The sequence below is a fragment of the Suricata suricatta genome, chromosome 8 (genome assembly GCF_006229205.1).
Source record: "Suricata suricatta isolate VVHF042 chromosome 8, meerkat_22Aug2017_6uvM2_HiC, whole genome shotgun sequence".
NCBI lineage: Eukaryota > Metazoa > Chordata > Mammalia > Carnivora > Herpestidae > Suricata > Suricata suricatta.
Genome location: NC_043707.1, coordinates 3,038,846 through 3,064,644, shown reverse-complemented (window position 1 = coordinate 3,064,644; position 25,799 = coordinate 3,038,846). Strand labels below are relative to the sequence as shown.

Here is a 25,799-nt window from a genome sequence, read left to right as displayed (position 1 = left end):
TCTTCCTTCTTCTTCTTCCTTCTTCTTCTTCCTTCTTCTTCTTCCTTCTTCTTCTTCCTTCTTCTTCTTCCTTCTTCTTCTTCCTTCTTCTTCTTCCTTCTTCTTCTTCCTTCTTCTTCTTCCTTCTTCTTCTTCCTTCTTCTTCTTCCTTCTTCTTCTTCCTTCTTCTTCCTCTTCCTTCTTCTTCTTTTTTTTTTTTTTTTTTTCTAGGGCAAGTTTGCTTCCTTCTGGTAATGCCCAGTTCTTTCACTTGAGTTATGGACTCTACCTTCTCTCCCCTTTTCAGCAACTTTGCTCTTTAGCTGCCTGTCTTTTCCTGCGTCTGTGATCTCTCCATTCTGCTGGACTCTTCTGTCAGCCCACAGCAGTCTCTAGCCCCTTCGCCCTGCACATGTGCTCCCCGGATGCCACATGACCGACTTCTCTGCCATACGTCATGGCCACACTTCTCTAAAGGATTGAGCACATGGCTGTCCCCACTTCCCACGTCACCCCCACTCCTCCCTGCCCCAGGCCTGTGTTCTCCGTCACTCAGTTGTGTCTCTACATGTCACGCTATCAACGGTCCTCCTCCTGCCCAGTGCAGGATCCCTTTTCTAGCCGCGTCATACTCGACATAGTGGCCCGTTCCTTCTAAAGACACTCTCTTCCCTGGCTTTCTTAGGTCCTGTTTGTCTTACTGTCCTCCGACCCTGTTGTCCCCCTTCCGACTTTGTTGCTGGATCCCCCACCCGACACCGTCTCTCGACATTGAAGGTCCTCAGACTTGTTTCCTGGCCCTTTCTTTCTTCTCATCTTCTCCAATGTGATGGTAGAGACATCTCCTCTCTCGCCCAGATCTTCCGTTTGATTGGGATGTTGTGTCTGCCCCCTTGACATCTTATCTTCATTTGGCGATTTCATAGGCATTGTCCAAAACTGAGCCTCTGAACTTGTCCCTAAAACCTTTACCTGCTTCAGTCTTTTTTTTTTTAATGTTTTTATTTATTTTTCAGAGAGAGACAGAGCGTGTTCTGGGGAAGGCGAGACACACACACACACACACACACACACACACACACACAATTTTTTTTTTAATTTTTTAATGTTTTATTTATTTTTGATACAGAAAGAGACAGAGCATGAGAGGGGGAGGGGCAGAGAGAGAAGGAGTCACAGAACTGGAAGCAGGCTCCAGGCTCTGAGCTAGCTGTCTGCACAGAGCCTGACGCGGGGCTCAAACCCACGAACGTGAGATCTGACCTGAGCCGAAGCCGGATGCTTAACCGACTGAGCCACCCAGGCGCCTCCTACACACACAAAATCTGAAGCAGGCTCCAGGCTCTGTGCTGACACAGAGGGGGCTTGAACATGACACAACATGGGGCTTGAACTCGTAAACCGCAAGATCATGACCCGGGCTAACGTCAGATGCTCGACTGACTGAGCCACCCAGGTGCCCCTCCCTGCTTCAGTCTTAACTCACCCTGTAATGTATTTTCGTCCATTTACTATAGGCAGAGCTCAGGGAGTCACCCTTGTTCCCTTTCTTCACCCCCTGCTTCTAGTCTTTTGGCACAGACCGCCTGCTCTGCCTGGATGTTGTACTGTGAATCTGTCTGCTTCCGTCCTGCTGTCTTCAAGGCCAGGCCCCACTAGCCCTTTGTCCGGGCCACCTCAGCAACCTGGGAATGAGTTCCTGCTACTGCTCTTTTTAATTTTTATTTTTCCTGCGACTGCTCTTGATACCTCCCACGCCATTCATTTATCACCTACCACAGAGGGGTCTTTTTTTAAAAAAAGCAGGCCAGCCATGTGGGATCCTGGAACAGAAATCAGACCAAAAATTGTTCAAATTTGAGTAAAGTCTGTAGTGTACTTAGTAATATTGTACCCATGTAACTTTCCTACTGTTGATTACTGTTCTGTGCGGACGCGGCACAGTAAGATGTGAAGGCGAGGACAGGTGGAGTGAGGGTATGCGGGAGCTCCTCCTACTATATCTGCAACTTTTATGTATGTGTACGTTAGTTCAAATTACAAAGTTAAAAAAATTTTTTTAATGTTTGTTTATTTTTGAGTGAGAGACTGAGAGACGGTGCGAGTGGGAAGGGATATAGAGAGAGGGGAGACACAGAAGCTGAAGCAGGCTCCAGGCTCTGAGATGTCAGCACAGAGCCCGATGCGGGGCTCGAACCCACGGACCGTGAGATCATGACCTGAGCCGAAGCCGGACGCTGAACCAACTGAACCACCCAAGTGCCCCCAGATTACAAAGTTCTTGAAAATTAAAATGCACAATAAAAAAAAAGGAAAGAAAATCGGATTGTACGTCTGTGAGCTTATTAATCTGCTGAAGGCTTCCACAGGCCCAGCACCTGACTCAGATGGTTCTCAGTGGCTCCAGGGCCCTGCCCGCCCCTCCAGCCTCCTGGCCGTGGCCTTCTTTCAGCCAGGAGCAGATATGATGATCTTTTCCGTACTGGTTCCCCCTGGAGCGTGGCCTCCCCTGGACCCACACCGTAACCGGCTCCTTCTCATCATTGATGTCGCCACTCCCCTGCCTGGTCTTCATGGAACTTCCTCTGCCTCCTGTATCCAGACCAGCCCTCCTGTTGACTTGCTGCTCTCGGTGCCCTTCATGTCCATATTCACAGCTGATGATTTGAGCGCTCGTTCACCCTTCCCACTGCTGGTTCTTGGTGGCAGGGCTGATGTATACCAGGCTTGCAGGTTTACCATTACTGCCGAGGCTGGCATGTGAGTGGGTAGGATCAACAGACAAGTAACTTCCTGTTCCTCTTTGTGTAAGGAAAGCTACTGTATAATTCAACCTCCAGATAAGTTACAGGACTTTCAGAATTTTATTCTACCCTTCCTTAATGTTCATACTGTTTGCACATGGACCACTGCTTTACAGAAGTGATTCAGTTCTTCACGTACCTGCATGCCCTCTGTGTTAGGGCTTCAGTGAGGCACTGTCGGTGCTAAGGTCAGGAAGACATAGTCAGATGTAAGGTGTTAGCATGTGTAATAGTACTGTCCACATTCTTGGCAGATCTCAGGAGCACTTTATTTGTTGACAGAATGAGTAGGATAAATTAGGAAATAGTTTCCTTTTTAAATTAAGGCAGATACACTCATGCATTATATATACAATTATGTAACAGGTGCATGCATACAGCACTGTGGACTTCTTAGCCTTCAAGCTGGTTCTCTTGGCAGGGGGAGGTTTGGTAAGAGCCACGGGGCGGGGGCTCTGCCACTGCTCTGCCTTTGCCAGGCGCCCGCTGCTGTCTCCTTGGGTGGCTTGAGGCAAGGCTGCACAGTGAGATGTTTGGGAAGTTGTTAGAGGTGTTTTTTTAATAGTCTGTGATTAAGGGTTATATATTGTCCATGAATTTAATTTTATTTATGATGGTAAAGAGGACATTACAAATTATTTAAGTGTGTAATAAAAATGTAATACAAAGGAGCCATGGGGTCTGATTGGGTTGAAAACTGTGGTTTCTGGAACATGTTACTGTGGGTCCTCAAGGAATTTGAAATCTTTCAAAGAACACAACGGGAGCATCGTGATTTGTGACGATCCCGGGCAGAGTTCTGTGCCAGAGCCTGCCACTTTGGCAGGAGCACCATCATGTGATACAAGAATTTCTGGGATATGACTGGGCACTAGATGTTGTCACCTGCGTGCAGGTCAGGAAGGCATAATATGCAAATCAGTCAGGTGACACCATGGCTTGTGGAAGCAGAGGGCAGGAGTCCCCGGTCTCAGCTAGTGTGATCTCACGGTGCTCACAAGACCCCTGATCACGCCTGGCTGCTTGGTGGGTGCTCACACAGTGCGCTGGCTGGAAGGAGAGGGGTCTGGAGGCCCTGGGATCCTGGAGAGGCAGAACGAAAGGGGAGGTCAGCCAGGGTGGCCAGAGTGTGTTTACCTGCCTCACTGATTTGCTTGGGGCTGAAGCCTCTGCAGAAGGGTCAGTGACTCCTGAAACCTTGTCCTGGCCTGGCTCCGCAGTGCGTGCCAAGTCCTGTTAGCACTGTGGCCGCGTGCCTAGTTAAACAGTCAGGCCCCGTGCAACCAGAGAGAACCCCCACGAAATGGCAGTTTGTTCAGTGGAGTGTTTTACTTACTACATGTGTTGCTTTTAATGGGTGTGAAAGATCAGAGAGGTCCCGTGTTCATTTTACAGACTGCTTTTAGGAATGATGTAGTAAAAGGTAAAGTGTGTAAAATATGGAAAATACGGCATGTCTTATAAATATTCATGTGAAAAACATTTTTAAGGAATAGTATATGTCAAGGAAGGTCGAGCTGTGTAAGATGGGGTCTGAATAAGATATTTGAACCAACTTTTCAATCTGTTTTTGTCGTCTTTGGAATGTATTCAGTGCTTGTAAGTCTCCTCTCTTCCTAGAGATGGTCCTGCCGTTTTGTTCAGTAGAGTGTCCGTTCCCATCCCATTTCCAGTCGGCTTCCTTGCTGTTAGTGTATAGGGTAGCTTCTCCTTTGCATTTGCTGCTAAATGTCATCTGTAATAGATAAAAGTTAATACTTACCTGGTTTTGGGGTGCCTGGGCGGCTCAGTCAGTTAAGCGTCCAGCTTCAGCTCAGGTCATGATCTCACATTCGTGGGTTCGAGCCCCGCTTCAAAACTCTGTGCTGACAACTCAGAGCCTGAAGCCTGCTTCTGACTCTGTGTCTCCCTCTCTCTCTGTCCCTCCCCGCTCATGCTCTGTCTCTTTCAAAAATAAATAAAACATTAAAAAAAAAAGTACTTACCTGGTTTCACATATAGTTGTCCTATTTATTCCACCCATTTTTCATTAAATAGTTCTTATACCTCTTCTCTATGTAATAAAGTTAAGGAAGAGCTTCATGTTGCCATTCCATTGGCTCAAGTAAGGAAGGATCTAGATCTTTACTGTTAATACAGTAACAGCTGGCCACGTGTAGCTCTTGAAACTATAAGTTACAATGAGAAATTCATCTCTCCAGCTCACACTAGCCACAGTTTGCGTGCTCAGTAGCCACTTGTGGCTGGTGACTCCCCCACAACAGCCGTAGAAGAACATTTCCGTCGTCGGGGACTGTTCTTTTGGACGATGCATCTAGATCCCTGTAAAGCACTCCAGCAGCCCACTTCCTGTAGTGCCTCATCACTTACAGTTGCTTTTAGGGCTTTGATGCAAACCTCTTTGGTTTTCTGGAACCATCTGAAACTTTCTCCTCTGGTTCCACCTCTCACACCTCTCTAAGTCCAGCTGTGCACAGCCGAAATATCAGGTCACATTCCCGAGCCTGTAACCCGACTGGGCCTCTGTCTGCCCCTCACCCGGCTGCGAGTCTCCAGGTTCTGGTCTGTTCCCTGGGGCCCTCTGTCCCTTTCTTATTGTGGTAAGTGGCAGGCATATCGGCCTAGATCTGCAGTGGTCATGAGGACTTTCTTGACCAGGGACAATGGAGCTGTTAACTCTCAGCCTCTTTAACTTGCAGTTTGAAGAGCTCTGTATTCCTTTTATTTGATTTGTCTCTTTTGTGTTTTTTTCCGTTTCAGTGTGATGTGGTAGAGCCTGGCCTGCCACCTTTCCTGAGCTTGGTTTTGTGGACTTGTTTCCAGCAACTTTTCTCTCATCCTCCATCTCCTCTCCTGATTTTTTTAAACTGGTCCCCACAAGTTCCATTTCTCTATTAAATTTATATTTTTGATGTATTCTTTGATCAGTGGTATTTTTATGTTAAGTGTATCTTTGCCCTATTTATTGTATTTCTTGATTTTTAACAGAACACAGTTTTTGTTGGTGCTAATTTAGTACTTTCAGATTTTCTTTTTTAAATTGTGGTATATTTATTCAGTGGGAAACTTCATAGTATGGAAAATAAATGATTGCAGTTCATGCAGATCTGTAAGGATGAATCTCAAATATGATACTAAGCCAGAAAAAGCAACTTTCAGAAGAAAACTTGTAAAATGTCATTTATTCAAACAGAAAAACCCGTTAATGCTGCATTGGTTAGTGTTCCACAGTCTAGCAACTTGGCATTCAGAGCACCGTGTGCTGTGTCGGGGAGAAGGGTTTGCAGTGCAGGAAAGTCCTTGTGGAGCCCAAACAGGGCAGGTGACATTTTATTTCTTAACTGGCGGGACCCTGAGTGCTCAGCATATTTCTCCTTACATGTTTCCGTGTCTAAGGTATTTGTAAAAAATTCAAACATTCACACTTATTCTAAAGATAAATGACAAAAATATCTAACATACAAAATGAATATTTTCCATAATCCTCTTTCATATTAATTTAGTATATTACTATGTGTTTTTTGTAATTAATTTTTTCAGCTTTATTGAGGTATAATTAACATAGGAAATGATAAGATATTTAAAGAGTGCATTATGATTCTTTATCGTGTGTGTGTGTGTGTTTGTGTATAAGAACATTAATTTCTACTCCGTCAGCACATTTCAGTTAGACAATACGGTGTTGAGACTGTAGCCACCGTGTTCTGTGTGAGGTCCTCAGGCTGTGTTTCTGTGTTTTGAGTGCAGTGTTGTTAGAATAACTCTTTCTTCTCCTGTGATATTAGCCACTGCTCTTCATGTCTTCTTTCTCCAAGCACCCGGTGTGTGGTTTGGGGCCAGCACTTCTGCTGGGCAGGGGGGGACTTGCTGCCATGTCTGGAGCCTTCCTTTCCCAAGGAGTCTGAAGCCGCTTCCATCTCTCCTTCAGGTTCTGTAGCAGACCTCCACTTTCCAGGCCAGGGCAGGCGACTGCTGAAGACTCCTCTGCCTGCTTTTGTGAACGAGGGGCTGTTGACTGTCACCCACCTCTGTGTGTCAACATGCCCTGTCCCCTCTTCTCCCCCGTGGGTGCTTGCTACCCACTGCCTTGGTTTGCTTTCAGTTGTGCTTTTTTAAGAGTGTACAACATAGTTGTGATGCTCCAGAGGCATAGATTGCAGAAGGAGGCTTGGAGAGCGGGTCACCCAGCGGGGGGCCTCCCCAGTAGCAGTGTGGCCCTACTCTGGCTTCTCATCTCATTCCCGGCAGTGCTTGTAAGGCTATTAAAGATTGACCTCACAAGCACAACTTTGAATCTTCTGGAAAAGGTCTGGAAAGGAGAGATTGCCTCCAGTGCTGAAATGAACTGAGAGAAATTGGAGACACCAAAGAAGATACAGCTGCTTGATCAGAAAATAGGGGTTTTGAGGTGCCCAGGTGGCTCAGTTGGTTAAGTGTCCAACTTCAGCTGAGGTCATGAACTCACAGTTCCTGAGCTCAAGCCCATGTCGGGCTCTGTGCTGACAGCTCAGAGCCTGGAGCTGCTTTGGATTCTGTGTCTCTCTTTCTGCCCCTCCCTCGCTCATGCTGTGTCTCACTCTCTCTCTCAAAAATAAATAAACGCAAAAAAAGAAAAACTAAAAAAAAAAAACCCTGGGTGGCTCAGTTGGTTAAGCATCCAACTTCAGGTCAGGTTATGATCTCATGGTTTGTGAATTTGAGCCCTGTCGGGCTCTGTGCTGGAGCCTACTTTGGATTCTGTGTCTCCCTGTCTCTGTGTCCCTCCCATGCTCATGCTCTGTCTCTCTCTGTTTCTCAATAATAAATAAACTTTAAAAAATATTTTTTAATAAAAAAAAAGAAAATGGGGGTTTTGGGTTTCTCAGCTCTCGTAGCTTGAGCGAGTCTGCCGTCTGGTCCGGGGGAACAAGGAGATGCAGTGGGGGAAGCGCTTTTGGTCCGTGCTCCGGCCAGCACGCAAAATACTCCTCAAAAGAGAGAAAGCCTTCGCCCTTACGTGAACTGAGAACTGACGTGAAAAGCGAGGGACTTCACAGCCAGCACGCGCCCGTGGTGGTGCTGGAAGTGGGGCTGGGTGCCCAGCTGCGCAGAAACGGGCGGTGAAGGCACCGGTGTGGCCGCTCCCGGGGAAGGCTAAGCAGGAAGTGAAAGAACTGCGCGTCTGTCCTTGCACGGTGGGGCGCTTCGGGGTGGTAGCGGGAGGCTGGAGATGCTCACGGACGTGTCACTGCGGGTAGCCTGCCCCTGTGCCGGAAGGAGGTGCCTTTGCAAATTACCCTAGTCTGGATGAAAAGCGAACCGCAGTGTTGGAGGCGGCCAGGGAAGCCCGAGCCATCGCTCGCGGTTGCCGTGAGTGGAGTGTGCCGCGGAGTGGAGGCGGCGGTTGGCAGTCGCAGCAGACCGAGGGCCCGGTGTCGCCCAGCTCTCTGGGATTACGCTGCGGCCGTCAGGGGTGCAAGTCTGATCATCCTGGGAGGTGGTTCGTGAGTGACGCCCACTTCTGTTTTGTTTAATCTCTTCTAGACCTTGGAGCTCTTGTCACATCGAGTTTTTGGTTATTCATGGTGATTCAGCCTGTATCTTACATAAATGTTTTCCTACCCTAACTCTGGCCTGTTAGCTACTTCCCAGCCTTTCTGTTTTTGTTTCTCCTGCCACTGCCCACTCCTTTACCTTGAATTCCCACAGATGGTGTATTCTGTACTGGCCGTATCTCTTCTCTGTGTCTCAGAATGGTTGCATCTTGAATTTCACATAACTTTCTTTTTAGAAAAAAAACTTCACTGAGGCATGATTCACACCCATCAACGTACCACTCCATGTACACACTTCAGCAGCTTCCTGTACATTCTCAGAGTTGTGCAGTCATCTCCACTACTGTGGAACCTTTTCATCACCCCAGAAGGAAACCCTGTGCCCCACCCCACCCCCGGCCTCCTTTTGTGCCTGCTTCAGACTCGAGCTGATGTGCTCCCTTTTGTCTGGTGGTGCTCCGCAACACCCTCTGATGAATGGCCGTCTCTTGTCGCTCCTCTGGTAAATTACCATCTACTGTTGCTCTCTTTTGGCTCCTGACACCTCTGCTTTTAGCCCTCTTGTTTCATGGCTTCTTCTGATTATTTAAATTGTTATATCACACGTCCAAGATAGTTATCATAGGCCTTCATTTTTTTGTTTGTTTTCTAAAACTCACTGTAGAAAGCCTGTGTCGCATGTGAACATGTCAGCACACAGACCCGAATGCACGTAATTCTTCTCGTAGACGTGTGTCATCACTTTCTCATTGTTCCCACACTGCCATCCTTCCACACCCCAATTGAATTTTTTGTGAACGTACTTCACACCTTTCCTCAGTTTACTCCTGAGTTGCTGCTGAAGATGCCTAAGGAAAAGCACCGTCTCCCCCTTTTTATATGTGTCAGGGGCTCTGCGAGACACCATTATTGTGTTCCTAGTGTTTCCATTTTATAGATGAGGGAGCTGGAGTCAAGTGTTTAAGTCACACTTTTCACCTACACTCAGTCTCTAAAACCAGAGTATTCTTTTTTTCCCTCTCCATTCCCTTGAACACTTCTGTCCAGTTCCCAACCCTCAGCAAGTACTCAATAAATAGTTCGTTGGGTAAGTGAATTGAGCACCTCAATGAATGAGATGGTACCTGGGAGTATGGCAGATGTTTTCCTTTAAAGGACTTATTTCTATACCCTTTGGAGGAATGGATCTCTGAATTTTTCAACACTGGATTCTGCAGTGTTAATACAACATAGCACATAGTGGAATAGCATTTAGTAAAGCCAAACTTAAAAGTGAAGACAGTACAGGAACACGGTCACTACGTGCCTGGCCGTCACGTCTGGCTGTGGTGGCAGCTTATTTACTTATTATCAGTAGAGAGAGGGAAGCTGGCTGCAGAAAGCCCCTGCTCCTGGAACAGGATGTAGAGCGTGTATATGTGTTCCAAGAGTCTGTTTTGTTAGCCTGAAGTTTTAGTCAAAACCAAGTCAGACAGGCATGGTGCCCACCCTTTGTTTTTTTCACCTGCTTGAGTGGCTGTTTCATATTTTATTATCTGGGACTTAATTTTTAAAAAAGAGGTTAAGTTTTACCAACACCCATTCGCTGTAGGAACTTGTGATTTATTGTCGAGTATTGCAGGAACCAGGCTGAGTCGGTCCTTGTGTCAGTGGTTTTACGCAGGAGCAGAAAGGACAGAGACCCTTCCAGAGTGTTTTAATATTAACAGGGTGAAAAATGTTTTCGTTTGTTTGGTTTTCTGCACCAAAACTTCTGGTCTTCTTAAGCAGAAGCAACAGATAATTATGAAATATTGTATGTATAGTTTTGTAGAACCTGGTTATTTGATAGATTAGACACCGTTTTAATCTTTATTTTCCTAATTGACTGACTGTATTTTAGTTTAAATAATCCTCATGCTACTCAGCCATCGCAGACCGAGTTGTGAAGAAAAATACAATGCAAAGTGGAATAACTACTCAGAATGTTTATGAACAAGGCTAAACCAATTGCCTCTTAGGTTTATTGTTTCGAATCATTAGTGATGCAGGCTCCTAGGCATCTGTTAGGCTGCCGACTCATCTCACATCCTCTCCTCTATACTGAGCTGACACTCAGGGCCTTGATTCTGGGTAATGGAGGCTGTCTCATTCCGAAGCAAGGGCCCCGCAGAAAAAGACCACGATAAAGAAAGAAGGCCACAGTAGTCTTTCTTTTCCTAAGTGGATTTTGGCATATACTCATTACCCTCAGCTCACTGAAACTAAGCACTGATGTTGTGCAAGTGACAGTTTTCATCCTCAAAGAATCGATGATGTGCTTAAGAACGTTACCCACGTCCGTCTCCTCCACGCACGCAGCCATAGAGCAGCCCCTTGGCCACCTGGGAGCGTGGTAGGAAGCGTGCCTCCCCTTCTCTAGCCTCTGTAAAACCGTGCTGATGAAAAAAGGCATCATGCTGGTGAGGTTTAAAATTAATTACCAAGAAGGAATATAAGAATTCTGATTAATCTCCTGTTCATACTTAATAAAATAAATCATTTAGCTGCTTTATTTTGACCTTCTGCTCCAAGACAGCCATTCTTTTGAACTTGGACCCCAGGGTCCATCTGTATTGTGGTTACTCATTAAATCCTTATCTCTCATAAACTCTTTTCACGAAAGACTTTAATGAGGCTGGGAATTAGTCTTCAGCCTGATACATTGCTGGAGCAGTTCACACCGGCTGCCTTATTTATCGGGCCAGTTTCGCTCTAGTTTTGATAAAACATTTTACTTTAAATTTGGCTTTCCACGTGGAAGCATGAACACTTAATTGGTTTACCACTTTTGCCTGTTAGGGACACATACATACATCAGATCTTTGGAACACTGGCAGGCTTGTGTTATCAATACAAGTAGGTCATCAGGGGTGCCCTAAAGAAAGTTTTACGTAAGAAACAAAGTCGTAGGGACTGTTGACTTAACAGTTCCACACACGTTTTTATTCATAGAGCATGGAGAAGACTCCCAGGGCTAAGTGCGTCGAACACGCACGCTGAGAGTAACAGGCGGCGTGGCGGAGTTTTTACTGTGCGCCGGGCCCTGCTGCAAACGCTTCACGCGCGTTACTCAGGCTGCGGCAGGCCGGGGGAGCGCGTCCTGTTCCGGCCTCGCCGCGAGGACGTGGCGTCTCTTACTCCAGGTCACGAGGTGGGCTTGACCAGCTCCTCTGCAGAGTGCTCGTGCTCACTCGTCTCCGTGTGGCCCGTTTGACAAGCGTTGCTGCCGCCCCTACGCTTTGGGGAAGGTGGGTTCCTATCCCCACCACTCCTCCCTGACTGCCGTGTCCCCTAACTCCCTTGTCACCCACTGGGGCCGGCATTTCCACAGCCTCATGCTCCCGGGACCGACTCCGCCCGCATCCCTGGTTGCCGCCAGCACGAGGGCTCCTGGAGCTGGTGTACCTGGTGCCCCACACGGCCCTGCTCCTCCCTGGCCGTCCCCCACACGCTTCTCTGTCGAAGCCGCACTACACTGATTCTGTCCCTCGGCTGGGCCTGCCGCGGGTTCCGTTTTTGTAGGGCTTGTTCACAAACTGGCATAGCAGCGCCCACGGCCTGATGGCAGCTGCCCCGGGCCCTGGCCCTGTTGGCTTTCACTCTTCATCTTTCAACCCTCAGCTTGGAAGGCCCTTCATCCAGAGGCTCCCCGAACCCCCAGCTCTGCCAGGCACCGCCCTCCTCGCTTCCTTGTCCTAGGACTTTGTTCTTACTCTCGCCCACGGTGTAGATCCCTCCTCAGGTGGCAGCCGCATTCAGGTAGGGGTCCTGGCTGGCGTGTTCGCCCCTGTCCCGTGAACGCAGCCATCACAGTGTGGTAAACACCTTGGTAAGGGATGAACGAGCAGCCGCTCAGCAGTCCCGGCGAGAGGAGCAGCAGCAGGCCTCAGGGATGCGCACCCCACGCGTGGCAGAGCCCATGACTGCGCGGCTGGGCCGGGTTGCTCACGTCCCCTGGCCGGGGTGGGGGTGGTTATGCCTCGACTTCCAGGTGTGGCTTCGGCTTCGTGCGTGCATCTGTTTGGCTCATTCTGTAGCTCTGCCGGTCCGCTCGCTCAGCCCCTTCTCTGCGTTAGTTGTCACACCTCCAGGAAGGTCCCCTTCACTTGCTCTTGCTGGTCTGGGGCTGCGTGGTGGGGGATGGGCAGTTACCTGACCGGGGACTCTTCTGGGTTTGAAAGAGCCGAGAGCAGGGCCTCCCGGGCTGCCCTGGCTTTGCCTTCCCTGGGGAGGCCTCACCCGCGAGGGGCGGCAGCCGCAGGCAGGGGAGTCCTGAGCTGCCGGCGTCCTGCAGGGAATGCTATTCTGGGGTCAGGGTCAGCCACAGACATGACAGAAGAGGTCTCCCTGCCTCGGTAGCTCCTCGTGCCCCACCTTCCTCCTCCCTCCTCTGCCCTCCCCCTCACGAACCCCTGCAGCCCTCTGCACCTCTGCAGCAGCACCACATGTGCAGTCCCAGGCCTTCCCCACCTGCTGTCCCGCTGTCTGTCTGTTGTGCAGTCGGGGGAGGGCCCAGTCGAGCAGCTCCGGGGAACAGGGTTTTCCACAAAGTTCTAAGCTCTACCAGCATAGAGACCCCATGACAGGTCAGAAGTAGAACTTTTCTCTGGTTAGCTCACAGAGGTTGTGTTTTTGTTTTTGTTTTGTTTTAAATTTTTTTAATTTATTCATTTATTTTGAGAGAGAGAAGCAAGCGGAAGAGGGGCAGAGAGAGGGAGAGAGAGAAATCCCATGCAGGCTCTGAGCTGTCAGCACAGAGCCCAATGTGGGGCTCAAACTCACAACTGAGATCGTGACCTGAGCAGAAACCAAGTCAGACACTTAACCGACTGAGCAACCGGGCACCCTTGTTTTTGTTTTAATGTTTATTTATTTATTTTGAGAGGTAGAGAATATGGGCAGGGAAGAGGCAGAGAGGGAGGGAGAGAGAAATCCAAGCAGGCTTTGTGCTGTCAGCGAGGAGCTGAGCCAGACGTGGGCTTCATCCCATGAACCGTGAGATTACAGCCTGAGCCAAAATGAAGTGTCTGATGCTTCACGACTGAGCCACCCAGGCGCCCCAGAGATTTCACTTTTTGACCCTCCCAAGGCAAAGTGGCAGCTGGGCTCAGTGTCATCCGTGATGGAGTCAGAGGAATGCATACAAATGTGCTTCTACTCCCCTGTCAAATTCCAGTTCGTGCTTTCCTTCCTTCCTTCTTTCTTTTCGTTTCTTTTTTCTTTTTTCTTTTCTTTTCTCTTTTCTTTTCCTTAGTTCATGCTTCCATTTAAAGTTTATATATTTATTTTGTTATGAATGTGATTGATCCTGGACATTGTATGTTTTAGTTGAAGAAAAAAAATTTGGAAGTTCAGGACCTTAGTTAAGAGTGAACCTTTTAGGGTCTCCTTTGGGGTCAGCACCTGAAGTTACTTTTCTTAGTCTTTGGATTCCCACCTGTGACCCAGCTGTGTGCTGGGGTTTCTCTAGGTGTTTCCAGGGCTCCTGTCAAATTCTCAGTCTTGGAACAGGTGACTTGAAAACACCACATCATATTTTTATGAGGAGGTAGGTAGATAAAGCCAGATTGATGAAATGGTGGCCTAACCATGAAATGACGAAGGACAATTGATTCAGTAATCTGTAGGTTATTTAATTCTCTAAAAGTATTTTTTATTTATTTTTTTAAATTTATTTATTTGCTTGCTTACTTATTTTAGAGTGCAGGCCAGCGTAGGGGTAGAGCGAGAGCGAGAGCAAGAGCGAGAGAGCGAGAGAGAGAGAGAGAGAGAGAGAGAGACTGACTCTCAAGCAGGCGTCATGCTTGGTGGGGAGACCATTGCAGGGCTCAGTTCCACAACTCTGAGGTCATCATCTGAGCCAAAAGCAAGAGTTGGATGCTCAATCAACTGAGCCACCCAGGTGCCCCAACTAGTTATTTTTATGTTTATTATTATTATTTTAAAGTTTATTTTTGAGAGAGAGAGAGAGAGAGAAAGAGGGGGAGCAGGGGAGAGGCAGAGAGAAAGGGAGACACAGACTCTGAAGCAGGCTCCAGGCTCTGAGCTGTCAGCACAGAGCCTGACATGGGACTCACACCCATGTGTGAGCCAAAGTCAGATGCTTAACTGAGCCACCCAGGTGCCACCTGGCTAATTTTTTAAAAAGTAATCTCTACTCCCATTGTGGAGCTTGAACTCACAGCCCCGAGATGAAGAGTCACATGGTCTACCTACTAAGCCAGCCAGAGGTTCCTCAGCTTTAAGTAATTAAATAACTAATTTTAAAGCATTTATTAAAAAATACTGATCGTAAGTACCTGTGTGGGCTAAGGAGTGTAGACACCTCACCTCCTGATCACATCTTTGCATGATGCCTTTCCATGACACCTTCTGCTGGAGCTGGAACTCTCCAAGACGGGCCTGTTCTGTTCTTGTCTTTGTTCTCTAGGGACAGCTTACCCTCATTCTACCACAAAAGGTTTTGAACAAATTACATACATTGCCACTGCCTTTAACAAATTTGCAGTCTCCTTCAATTTCAGTAAGGAATAACAATGGGTTCATTTAAATAAGGTTTGCTTCCTTTTCAGAAATTGCTTGAGTTCTGTCTGAAAAAGCTGCCCCTTAGTGTTTTCCCAGCAGGCTGTTGTTCTGAATATCCGCCCACAAGAGCTAGTAGTGTGGCGTGCGTTTGTGTGTGATTTCAGCCTGGAAGGAGAATTGTAAAGATGTCAGTTAACTGCCCACTTAACAGACTTCTTTTTAAAATGAGGATTTTTGTGAGAGAATTAGATTCTCATGGAGTACAGCTTGACAGAGCTGCATGTTCTGGATCCAGCAGAAGACCGATACTTGATAATCTGAATCAAGGGAGGTTTTAGTTACCCCTGTTGCTACACATAATGGGCTCACTTTTCACTGCAGTTTTGCAATCCTGACTTGATAAAATGGTCTGTTTTCTAGATCATCCTTATATAGAGACTGGCCGAGCAGTCATGTGACCCTTTCATGGAGGAAATTTTTTAGGCTCATTTCAGCCCCCAAGGGAAAAATGCACGGCCAAAGTTCAAAGAAAACGTGATATAAGTAAATGGTGTATCTTGGAGGCAGACATTCTCCTGGGAGCCTGTGCGTCTCTGAAAAGATCCCAAAAATCAGTAGTAAAATATGACATTCATATTTTCACTTTACTCTCCACTTTTCAGGAGCATGTCCTGCATAGAGAGGAAGATCAAGCTGCATTTCAACCAACAACGGTGGTTTCCATCTGTGCTGATTGTAATTTTTATCCATAGGTTTGAAGACATACCTGATAGCGGGTCAGAGAGCGAAGGAGTCTCATTGCAGCTGTTCAGAGGCCTTGCTTTCTGGCTTTGAGGTCATTGACGGCTCACGGGTGTCCTCAGGCCCTAGGGGACAGGGGACAGCATCGCCAGGGAGTGTCAGTGACTTGGCGCAGACTGTCAAAACCTTTGATAACCTTAAGGTTAGTTTTTTTTTTTCTTACTTCTTAAACTTTGTATTAATTCTGCAGTAGAACATGTGAAATGATAAGCAGCCTTGGGTCTGTGGCAGACGACTTGGAATGCCCTGCAATTTGGTTTTTGCGATTTTTAAATTTAGTCCGAAGTCACCAGCATTTTGCATTTTTTAATATCTTTGCTTTTTTGACATATTATGCACCTCCATTTTCTCTCTACGCTGCATCAATTTGCTTCTTACTCAAGTTGTTATTTTCTTTTTCTGAGACCTCTGCTGTCTTTTGGGATTCCTGCAAGCTAATGATAAACGACAGTAAAGGGGGTTCTCCTCGCATCTTGCTAGAAGAGCTAGTTCGTACCCCACCGCAGACACCGTTTTCTCACGGGCTCCTCTTGGAATCCAGTGTCTCGGGAGTACTCGGACCTCTGTAGCTGGGGAGGAGTCTTGCGGCGCAGCTCCCCGTCAGAGTGCAGACTCGCCGGGATCGTTACCGTATTTCATTGTTAGAACAGAGACCTCCTGGTGGCTGTGCCCGTTCCCGTCATAATAAACTTCCACGGGGTTCACGTGGCGGATGGGCCGTGGGCATTTGAAGTCTCTCCAGCTTATGAGCTGCACCTCAGCTTCCACATCTCATTTCATTTCCCCTGCTGGTACCTCTGGTTCATTTTCACAGCTGAAATATTTTCGGTTTCCATTAAAAAAAAAAGGAAGGGGGGGGGGGGACACTGATACCAGTTGCACTTCACTGTGTTGTTTGCCCTCAAGCAGGTCAGGACGGTGGCCTGGTGCTGCGGCTATAATCCCGTGTGTCCCTGTGTGTCCACATGCACTCCACGCTTTGAGAGCTAGCTCAGAGGGGACCACAGCATGGGCATCCAGGGCCTTTCCCTCTGCCAGAATCCACAGTCCCTGGCATCCAGTTACTTTGTGTGATTGTTGTGCTCATTTGTGTTAACGGCACTCCGGTATCATCTGTTCTGTGTGCTGTGTTAATTTGGTGCGGGCTTTTCCACCCGCAGCGCTAGGAGCACTTCGGGGTAGCTAAGTCTTCGTGGTGGGGGCTGTCCTGTGCCCCTGGGACGTTGAGCAGCATCCCTGGCCCTCACCCACCACGTGCCAGGAGCGCCCCCTCCTCCCATTGTGGTGGCCCAGAGTGTCAGACAGTGCCCAGCGACCCCTGCGGGGTGAGGGAGGATGAAGTCCCCTCTGGCTGAGGACTCGTGGGAGACCTGGCCCAGTACGCTGTGGCTCATGTGTGACGGCTAATGTATCCGGTGTTTCCTTAATGGCTGAAAGCCTTGAAGACAGCCTCTCCGTGGGGGGAGATGAGGTGCAGCGGCAGAAAGGAGAGCTCTGGGCTCAGGGCTGTCCCTGCGCACGGGCAGGGGAGAATTGTCGGAGGGAGAAGTTGAAAACACGGCTTTCCAAGTACAGTTTTGTTATTTGGAGAGAAATTATTTCCTCCAGGCTTCAAACTGAACTGCATTTAAATAGAGAAATAAAACTCACATCCGAAAATGAATGATTTGTGTTTGCCTGGCATGTTAGATTATGTGTACTTGTGTTTCTATCCATAGCACGTAACTTCCAATTATAGCAACATCGAATCACTGCTAAATTATCCTACAAGGGTTTTCTCTTATCCCAAAAGAGCATTTCTTATTCCAGTTATATGTATGTAGTTATAGTTATAGATTTAAATATCTTTATTTTTAAAAATCTGGACAAAAACTATTTAGCATATTCTGTTGCTGTGTATAAATTTTCCAAGTAATCATTGAAAGTTTTCTGAAAATTTTGTGATCTGTTAACTGTGTTTGACAAAAGGAATTTGGGGGTGGGGGTGATCTCTGTGCCCCTTCCAGGAGGGAAGGATGAGCTGGATCTTGAAGTGTAACTTGGGGACATCTTGGTAGTGCAGGGAGGGTGACAGCATCTGAGATGAGGCCATCCCACGCTCTGAGTGGAGAGGTGGATGGCACGGCCGCCCCCCCCCCCCCCCTGCCCCAGGCCTTGCTGCTCTGGGCCTCGCCTCTCTGCTTTGGGTTGTGTGGGGTCAGGGCTCTGTAAATGCCTTGCAAATAGTAAGCACTAGGTGACTGCGGGAGTCCTTAAAACTCTCCTCCTGAGCCAAGAGGACCAAGAACTGAGGTCTGCTTGAAGGATTACATACATCCTAATCTGATGTATCAGGCCTTCCCTTGAGGAAGTTAGTGCACAACAGAAAAAATACCAGCTGCTCGCTCACAGGTTCTTGGGGAGGGTTTACCCAGACCACCTGTCGGTTCCTCACATGTTGGTGGCCTTCCCAGACCACTGGTCGGTGGTCTGCACTGCCGTTGGGTTTTTTTCAGCCGGAAGCACTCGCTGGTTCCTCCTTCTGCTTTGCCAGGGTCTGTTGACTCCCCCCGAGGATGCTCTTCTTCCCTTTGTGGCTGCTGCCGCCGCCTCCAGCAAGGGGCAGCCCGTAGGTCTCTGTCACCGTCCCCACATCTCCCTGCCCAGCGTGCCAGGCAATGTGTCCTTTGAAAGTACCTTCCCTTGAGCAGTGGTTTTTCAGGTCAGAAATGGGCATCAAGGACGGAACACCGTTCTGTGGTCAAGTAGGGCTGCACAGTTCTGGGCTGCACCTGACGGAGCAGCCTGTTCCCCAGGGCTGCTCAAGCCTCCAGCATGCCGACAGCCACGTTAGGGCCTCCAGAGAGCGGTGCAGAGGCCATACTCTCAGGCCTTTGTGACCACAGACTTCCTTTTCAAGCCACACCTTTTGGAGGAATGACTGTCTAGTGAAGAGAGTTTCAGGAAGGAACCAGGAAAGTGGGGAACGGTGTTGAGCGAATACTCCTCAAGTGAAAGCGCACGCGTCTGGGTCCTGCGGTTACTCCTGTCACCTGCGCGTCCCTTTCCTCCAGGCTCCTCCTCCTCGCCCCATGCAGCAGGACCCAGCTTCCTCTGAGCCCACTGGCTTCCAGCGCTGTCTCCCATCTCCAAATCCATGGTCCTTCCAACTATAAGCTACCCACTTCCTTGTTTCTTGGGCAGCTTCCTGAGAACTCTCTGAATGCGGGAGGCCCCCGGGTGTCAAATAACTTGTGCTTTTCCCAAATGTGCAGTCTGGCACATGGTAGATGATTATAAGTTTCTTTTGGCTTAGGTTTTTCGGTTTTTTTTAAGGTTATTTATTTGAGAGTACACGAGCAGCGGAGGGGCAGAGAGAGACAGGGAAAGAGAGAGAGAGGGAGAGAGAATCCCAAGCAGGCTCCTCGCTGTCAGCACAGCGAGGAATCGAGAGGGGGGCCAGGGAAGGAGAAAAGGACTCTAAATGTCAGTGTCCTGGGAGGGAGCTTTAGTACCACGGAAAGAGCCAGAACTTAAAATCAGAGATCCTTCTCCAAGCCTTGGCTTTGGGACTGTGAGCAAGTCGCTCAGTTTCTCTGTCCACAGTGAAATGGTGGATGGTGAGCCCCCAGGGCTGCTGTGAAGATTAACTGAAGTCATGCCCGTGAGTGCTAGGTTTGGAAGCTCAGTTAATACTCACTCCACGTGGAGACATGGACGCTGACTGCAGGAGGAGCGAAGAAGGACAAGAGAAGACAGATCACTGCTCTGATTTGCCCACAAGGAGTCACTGACTCTCTCAGGAGGATATTGCGTCTCTGTGTGTTCCTACTTGAGGGAGGTTCTTCGGATTTCGTGGTAGGAGATGTAACCATGTCACAAATGTGACATTGGAGCAGGAGCACCCCGGCCCATTCAGTGGCTGTCCCCTGCTCCTTCTCCACGAACGCCGTGGGTGATGGATGGATTGAAACTACACATATGCCAATAAAAATAGCTGGACTGACATGTCTTCATGAAGAACAAAAAAACGAAAACCAAAACGTGGATGGTTTGTATCACATCAGTCTTCTCCAGTGAACTGCACGAGCTGAGAGCGTCTGAGTGTGTCTCCGGAGGAGCACTGGGTCGCACCTGCTCGGCGAGTCCCTGCGACGCTAGCCTTAGTCTCTTGTTCAGAACCTGGGGCTGCACGCTCACCGGGCGTCACTGCGAGTTCACAGTCAGTGCCGAGGCTGACGACCTGGATTTGCCCACTTGGGGGCAGTTCAGGGAGGATCTGCCCTGTTTTCAAAAAAGTAATACTTTCCCTTTGAGGTCATGAGCTCCAGGGGCCATCCTTCTGTGGCAGTCACTGAGACTTTATTAATGACTCCAAATAAATGATCACTCTTTTATGCCCTTGGTCCTTGTATGCAAAATCATCATGAGTAGCTCCGTGGGCTCAGTGTGAGGAAGCAGCTAGCCTTTTTGTTCATTCCAGAAATGGAAAAGGTAGTATGTCTGTCTATAGTTTGGACACTATGTGTTTATTATAAATGGTGGTTTAATTGGCAGTGGTGATGGTTGCACAGTTCTATGAATATGCTAAAATCCACTGAATTATGTACACTTTCAGTGTGAAAATTGCAGGGTATATAAGCTCTAGCTGGATAAAACTCGTAAAAATAAATAGTAGTCTGACTTCAAAATGTGAATATGAAGTAGGTGTTTTTTGTTTTTGTTTTTTAAAGACTTCAGGTTGTATCTCCATTTCCAGTTGTGCACGCTTCCTTCTGTCAGGAGGAGGCCTGTCCCGTGGAGGCCGGTAGCTCCTCCTCACAGAAGAGCTCCAGCTAAGGGAGAGACGGCCATCCCTGGGACGCCGCCGTAGTATTTGGCGCAGGCAGGGTCCCTCAGTGAGTTCTGAAATTAGTGGGTGGGCCTGAAGGAGGACCAGGATATTTGCACAGCCTCCAAGCACCTCCGCCCCCCGATATTTATTGATTACAAAGAGAAGAATAGTAACTCCACGGTGGAAAACCTGGTGGGCCCTGCCTCACTGGGTGATGAAGGCTGGCATCCCTATTGATAAGGCTCTCAGGGTCCTGTGCGTGCCCCTGCCCATGTGATGAAGTGACAAGGGCACGTCACCTCTGTGGGCTTCTCCCAGATCTGAAAGCTTGGCCGACTCTCGAGACCGCGCCAGACAAGTGCAGATTCGAGGCCAGTCTGCAGAACACCTGACACCTGACCAGGACACTGTAGGGCTAACGAGTCACCAAAGACAGGAAAGACTGAGGACCTGTCACTGGCTGGAGGAGACAAGGAGATGCTAAATGCCGCATGGGATCCTGGAATAGAAACTGGACCCTCGGGAAAGCTGGGAAATCTGAGTTCTGTGCAGCATTAATTCCTTACTCTTGATGAGCGTGCTGTGGTTGCTGGGAGGTTCGGATGTCCGCAGAAGCGGAGGACAGACATGTGGCGGGGACAGACGGGAATGGGGACGGACAGGGACAGACACGTGGAGGGGACAGACGGGGATGGCCATGTGGCCGGCAGCTCTCTGAACTGTCCTTCTTGCTCTGCATGCATCTGTTGTTTCACGATACAAATGTCTAGCGTATGTTTACTAACTCCTTACCGTAGTGGTGGTATTCTAATCATGCTGTGTAATGTACGTACATAATGTCGTGTTTCCATGAGATGCCACAGACGAATTGACCTGGAGAGATGTGCCCAGTGCATTGACTGGCATCATCAGGTCATGAAGTACTACAGGTAAATGAGATTTCCCCAAATAACCAAATATTTTCTTCTTTTGACTTCCTGATGGAATATTTCCACAGCACAGTACTGATCTGATTGCCTTATCAGCCTCCGTTACTAAACCCAGCGGTGGTGTGGGGCTCAGGAATCTGAGCAGGGTTCTGTGACTCCACGCCCCGTGACTTTGAGATCCTGCATCTGATTTTTACAGATTTCTATCTTATTTTGTTGTTTTGCCTCCTGTACTCTCAGACTGTACATTTTCTGTTCTTAAAGCTTCTGAGATGCCTTTCTCGTTCTGAAACAATTTCTGCTTCTATTTTTCTCTAGTATTTTGTTTGCAGAAATCGTCTCCTTGGAAGGGTTCATGCTTCTGCTAACCTACTGGCCTAAACGATGCTGCACTGGCCGCCAGGGACAGTAGAGGGCAGGGTGACTTTCTCCTCATTCGGGAGGCCCATATGCACAGATGGGGTCCAGGGTGCCGCCACCTGGGCTGAAGCTCCCCTCTGTCATTTTCTAACTGGGTAACTCTGGGCAAGTCCTTTCTCTTCTCTGCCTCAGTCTCCTCGTGTGTAGAATGGAGCTGATCACAGCGTCTGCTTCCTGGGGGCTTCTGAGGACTATAGACAGAGAGCGCAGACCCCCGTGGGCCTTAGGAAGTCCTCTGTTGTTACCGTTGCGCATTCCTGTCTGCCACGTTCCGCCTGGGTTTCAAGTTTGGGAGCAAGTGCGGCTTCTCTTGGTCACAGGACCGCTTACTAAACAGTCGCACCTAGCCGACCACGCAGGTGAAGCCAGAGCTTTCCTGATGTTGGCTCCTCTTCATTTCTCAGAAAAGAGTCTTCCCTGCTCCCTTCCTTGACGGTTAAGAAAAAGGACAGCTGTTGGCTTAGAAGTGGTGTCTCTCGTGACGAGAGAGCCTTGAAGGAAAAGCCGTTTTTACCTCTGTGCCATATATTCTGTACAGAATGGAGCATGTGTGAATTGAAGGGTGTTTAAAACAGATGCAAATGTGCTCTAATGTGTTGGAGAAGTAGCTATAATCTCCCCTCCAAAGCCGACGTCTGTGCTGGGGCAGGAGCAGAGAGCATCTGGGAGAATGCAGTTCCTGGGTGTTCCCCAAGGGACCGCGGGCTGCCCAGGCAGCAGCCAGCACTCCTCAGCCCCCGGAGCCCTCTGTTCCGGGACTGAGGCCAGTCCTACTGAAGCTTCCCAGGAGTTGGTCATCTCTGCTCGGTTACCTCAGGGGAGTGAGGCACAGGACATCAAAGTGCCAGGATTATTCCTGGGTCTTCCCTGTGTTAGGAAAGGAGGCCAGAGGACGGCTGCGTGGTGGTCAGGGACCAGGAACCTGCAGTCCGACTCCCCCTGCTGAAGAACCGTTGTGTCCTCGGAGCGGCCTCACGGTGTGTTATGAGGGGTAATTGTCACGCACATGAGGCCCCAGACGCTGCGTGGGAAGGACCTGGTTATTGTGCATTGCTGTGTCCTCGGCATGTAGGGATTCTCAACCCCGCATCGCTGTATCAGGCCGTGGGACACCTTGCCTCCCAAGGTGGTAAGGTTCCCCAGATAGTTCCCTGAGGTCAAAGTGCTCTTCCCAGTGAGGGCTTCTCCACAGGAGAAGAGCTGGGTGCTTAATGGGTGGGGAAACATTTCACAGAGTTATCTGTGTGCTTGGCAAATGAGATGTCTTCACCCAGATTAAAACGAAACTGGAGAGTCGTTAAAGATTCTGTGGGCATGGAGAGGGAGCCGAGCCCACCTTCTGCGGCCTGCTGGGGCCTCCCCAGTGCAGAGCGGGTTCCCGCCGCACGGCGGGAGCGAGTCTTGAGATGGGAGGATGTCTCCGCCGGCACACAGACTTCTCTACGGTTTTTTTGTTTCGTTTGTTTTAAAGATTTTAATCAATAAAATTGCCCCCCAAAGCAAAGTATATGAGGAAGAAATAGAAGGACAAAAAGCCACATGTTCAAAGCCCAGTGAGCAGTTGCTCCGGATCCGTGTGCTGTGAGCTCCTGGGGCTGCCGGCTCCCCCGCCCGCTCCCGGGTCCGCACTCCCCGCACGACGCTGCTGTGGGGGTGCAGAGGGAGCAGTGAGCGCTGTTCAGGCCACGGCGAGTCCCCGCCACAGGGCCTGCTCCCTGCTGCTCGGCATGTGACTCTGACAAGCCCCCAAACCAGTGTGTCTGCACCTTTGCTCCCAGAGGTTCTCTTCTGGGCAGACTACCACACCTGACCTCTAAGAGAGCACTTTACCATGAGAGGGACCCGGCCGCGTAGCCTCTCTCTGGCCAGGAGATGTAGACTTGGGTTCCCCAGTTGTCCCAGGCTCCTGATATCAGCCAGTCCCCACGGACACTCCTGGTCTCCACGGCTTCCTCCAGCTCCTTCACGGCCACCCTTCAGAGAGACGGCACTGTTCCGAAGTGTGTGCCTGCGATTCGTGACCAGGGACTCCTTCACAAGAGGGTGTGTGCCCTCTGGTGTCCAGTAGGTTTGACAGTCACTGTTGGATGTTTGTGTCTCTGAGTGGATAAAACATCATTTATGCGTGAAGCCAGGGTGCCATGGGCAATGCCCGAGAAGCACAGGGCCTGTTTTCCAAGTATGTGTTCTGTGCTGAGGAGAGAAAAGTACTTAGGAACAGAGTGATGCCAAGAGAGAATAAAGTTGGCTGACTTGTGACAAGGACACTAACTGACCAGATGTGTTGTCTTCAGCCCCCTGGTCCTTCTCACCTCTGTTCTGGGAGGTCAGTAGAGGGAGATACAGTCCCGTTTCAGAAAGGAAACAGGTTCAGGGATTCCTGTACCTATTACATGTTAGAACCAGGATTTGGTCCACGACAGAGCCTCTGATCACTGTGTTACACACCAGTAATCACCGTAGTAACTTCTAGAAGCTAGCTAGAACCAGTACGGTTACGCTACTTCTGTAGCCCTGAAGTTTAAAAAGCGACCGGAGAGGCAACTGTTGCTATTTCACTGCTTCTTTACGTGGCCGGGGACCGCCCTGGACCCTCAGGGTATGTCTCCGGTTGGAGTCTCCCTCACTGTCCCCTGCCCCACACTGGGCTGCCACTGGGGGCTTGCGAAGTCAGTGTTGGCCTGAAGGAGCAGCCCAGCCACCACTGCTGTTCCCAGAGCCACTCACTCCCACCCACCCCCAATCCCCACAGAGACACCCCCCCCCGGGAATCCTGCTGGGTGCCTCAGTGGCCTGCTGCTTTGGTGTGTATATTGTCACTTTGTGAATGATTATGAGTCTTTATACTTGTACCTTGCATCGCATTCCCAGATGATACAAGTCTTTAGAATCTTTATTTCTTCTATTTAATATAGTGGAGGCCTGAAATCTAATGTCAGATGTGATATAAGTCATATCCTTGCCTGTGGACACTAAATGAGATTTATTTATTTATTTTGAGAGGGAGAGTGTGCGTGTGTGCACGTGTGCAGAGAGAGAGAACCCCAGCAGGCTCTGTGCTGTCAACACGTGAACCAGAGATCATGATGAGTCGGATGCTTAACTGACAGAGCCACCCAGGTGCCCCTAAATGAGACTTATTTTAAGTTTCTAAAATAATGTCTGGGCTTCTGTAATGTATTCCAGTGGTTAACGGTTCTTACTGTGCTAGAAATTGTTTTGGGGTCCCGCGAATCCTGCCCCGCTGCCGTTCGCTTTCTCCGCCGGCAGCTGTCGGTCGCTGTCATGGTGACGGCTGCCGGCTCGCTGGATTGCGTCCAGCAAGAGAAGGTGATGAGGCGTGCACTGAGCGCCAGGAGCACGAGCAGGCGTTCTGCGTGCTCCCTCACGTCGTCCTTCCCACGCATCCACAGGAGCCGTCGCCACTCCTAGTTATAGGGGACAGGACTGAGGTCCCCGGTCTGAACAGGGAGCTCCACACCCTGGTTTGTGAGAAGCAAAGTCGTGCTCTTTGCGCTCTGCCTGTCCTCCACTTCTCTCTTCTAGGTCAGCTAATTGCTCAAGCTTCGGAGAATTCCTGGGTCTGTAAACACGTCCCTCCGACTTCGCGGCCTGTTTTACACAAACAGCTCACCATCACCCAGAGCTTGAGAAACTTGTGTAGGCTAGCGGCTGGGTTGTTGACTTACTAACAGATTTATTGAGATAGAATTCACATGAACACAGAATATACGCTTTTTAAGTACACAGCTTGGTGGTTTTAATGCACTCGCAAGACCGAGCCGCCAGCACCGCAGTCACTTTCAGAACATGTTCATCACCCGCGAAAGGAACTCCACATCCGTTAGATCACTCCCCATCGCTTCCTCCCCTCATCCACTGATCTCCTGACCACCACTACGGATTTTCCCTTTCTGGACATTATGTATCCATGGAATTGCATAATATGTGATCCTTGGTGTCTGGCTTCTGT

The 25,799-nt window shown here is 49.1% G+C and overlaps 1 protein-coding gene across 1 annotated transcript in view; it reads left to right on the top strand.

Annotated features, from left to right (window-relative positions):
• Positions 1-25,799, top strand: part of ADCY9 (adenylate cyclase 9) — a 116,919-nt gene that overhangs the window by 69,176 nt on the left and 21,944 nt on the right. The window contains exon 2 of the mRNA XM_029947248.1: positions 15,616-15,806. Coding sequence (XP_029803108.1) covers positions 15,616-15,806 — 191 coding nt within the window. The remainder of the gene's footprint in view (positions 1-15,615; positions 15,807-25,799) is intronic.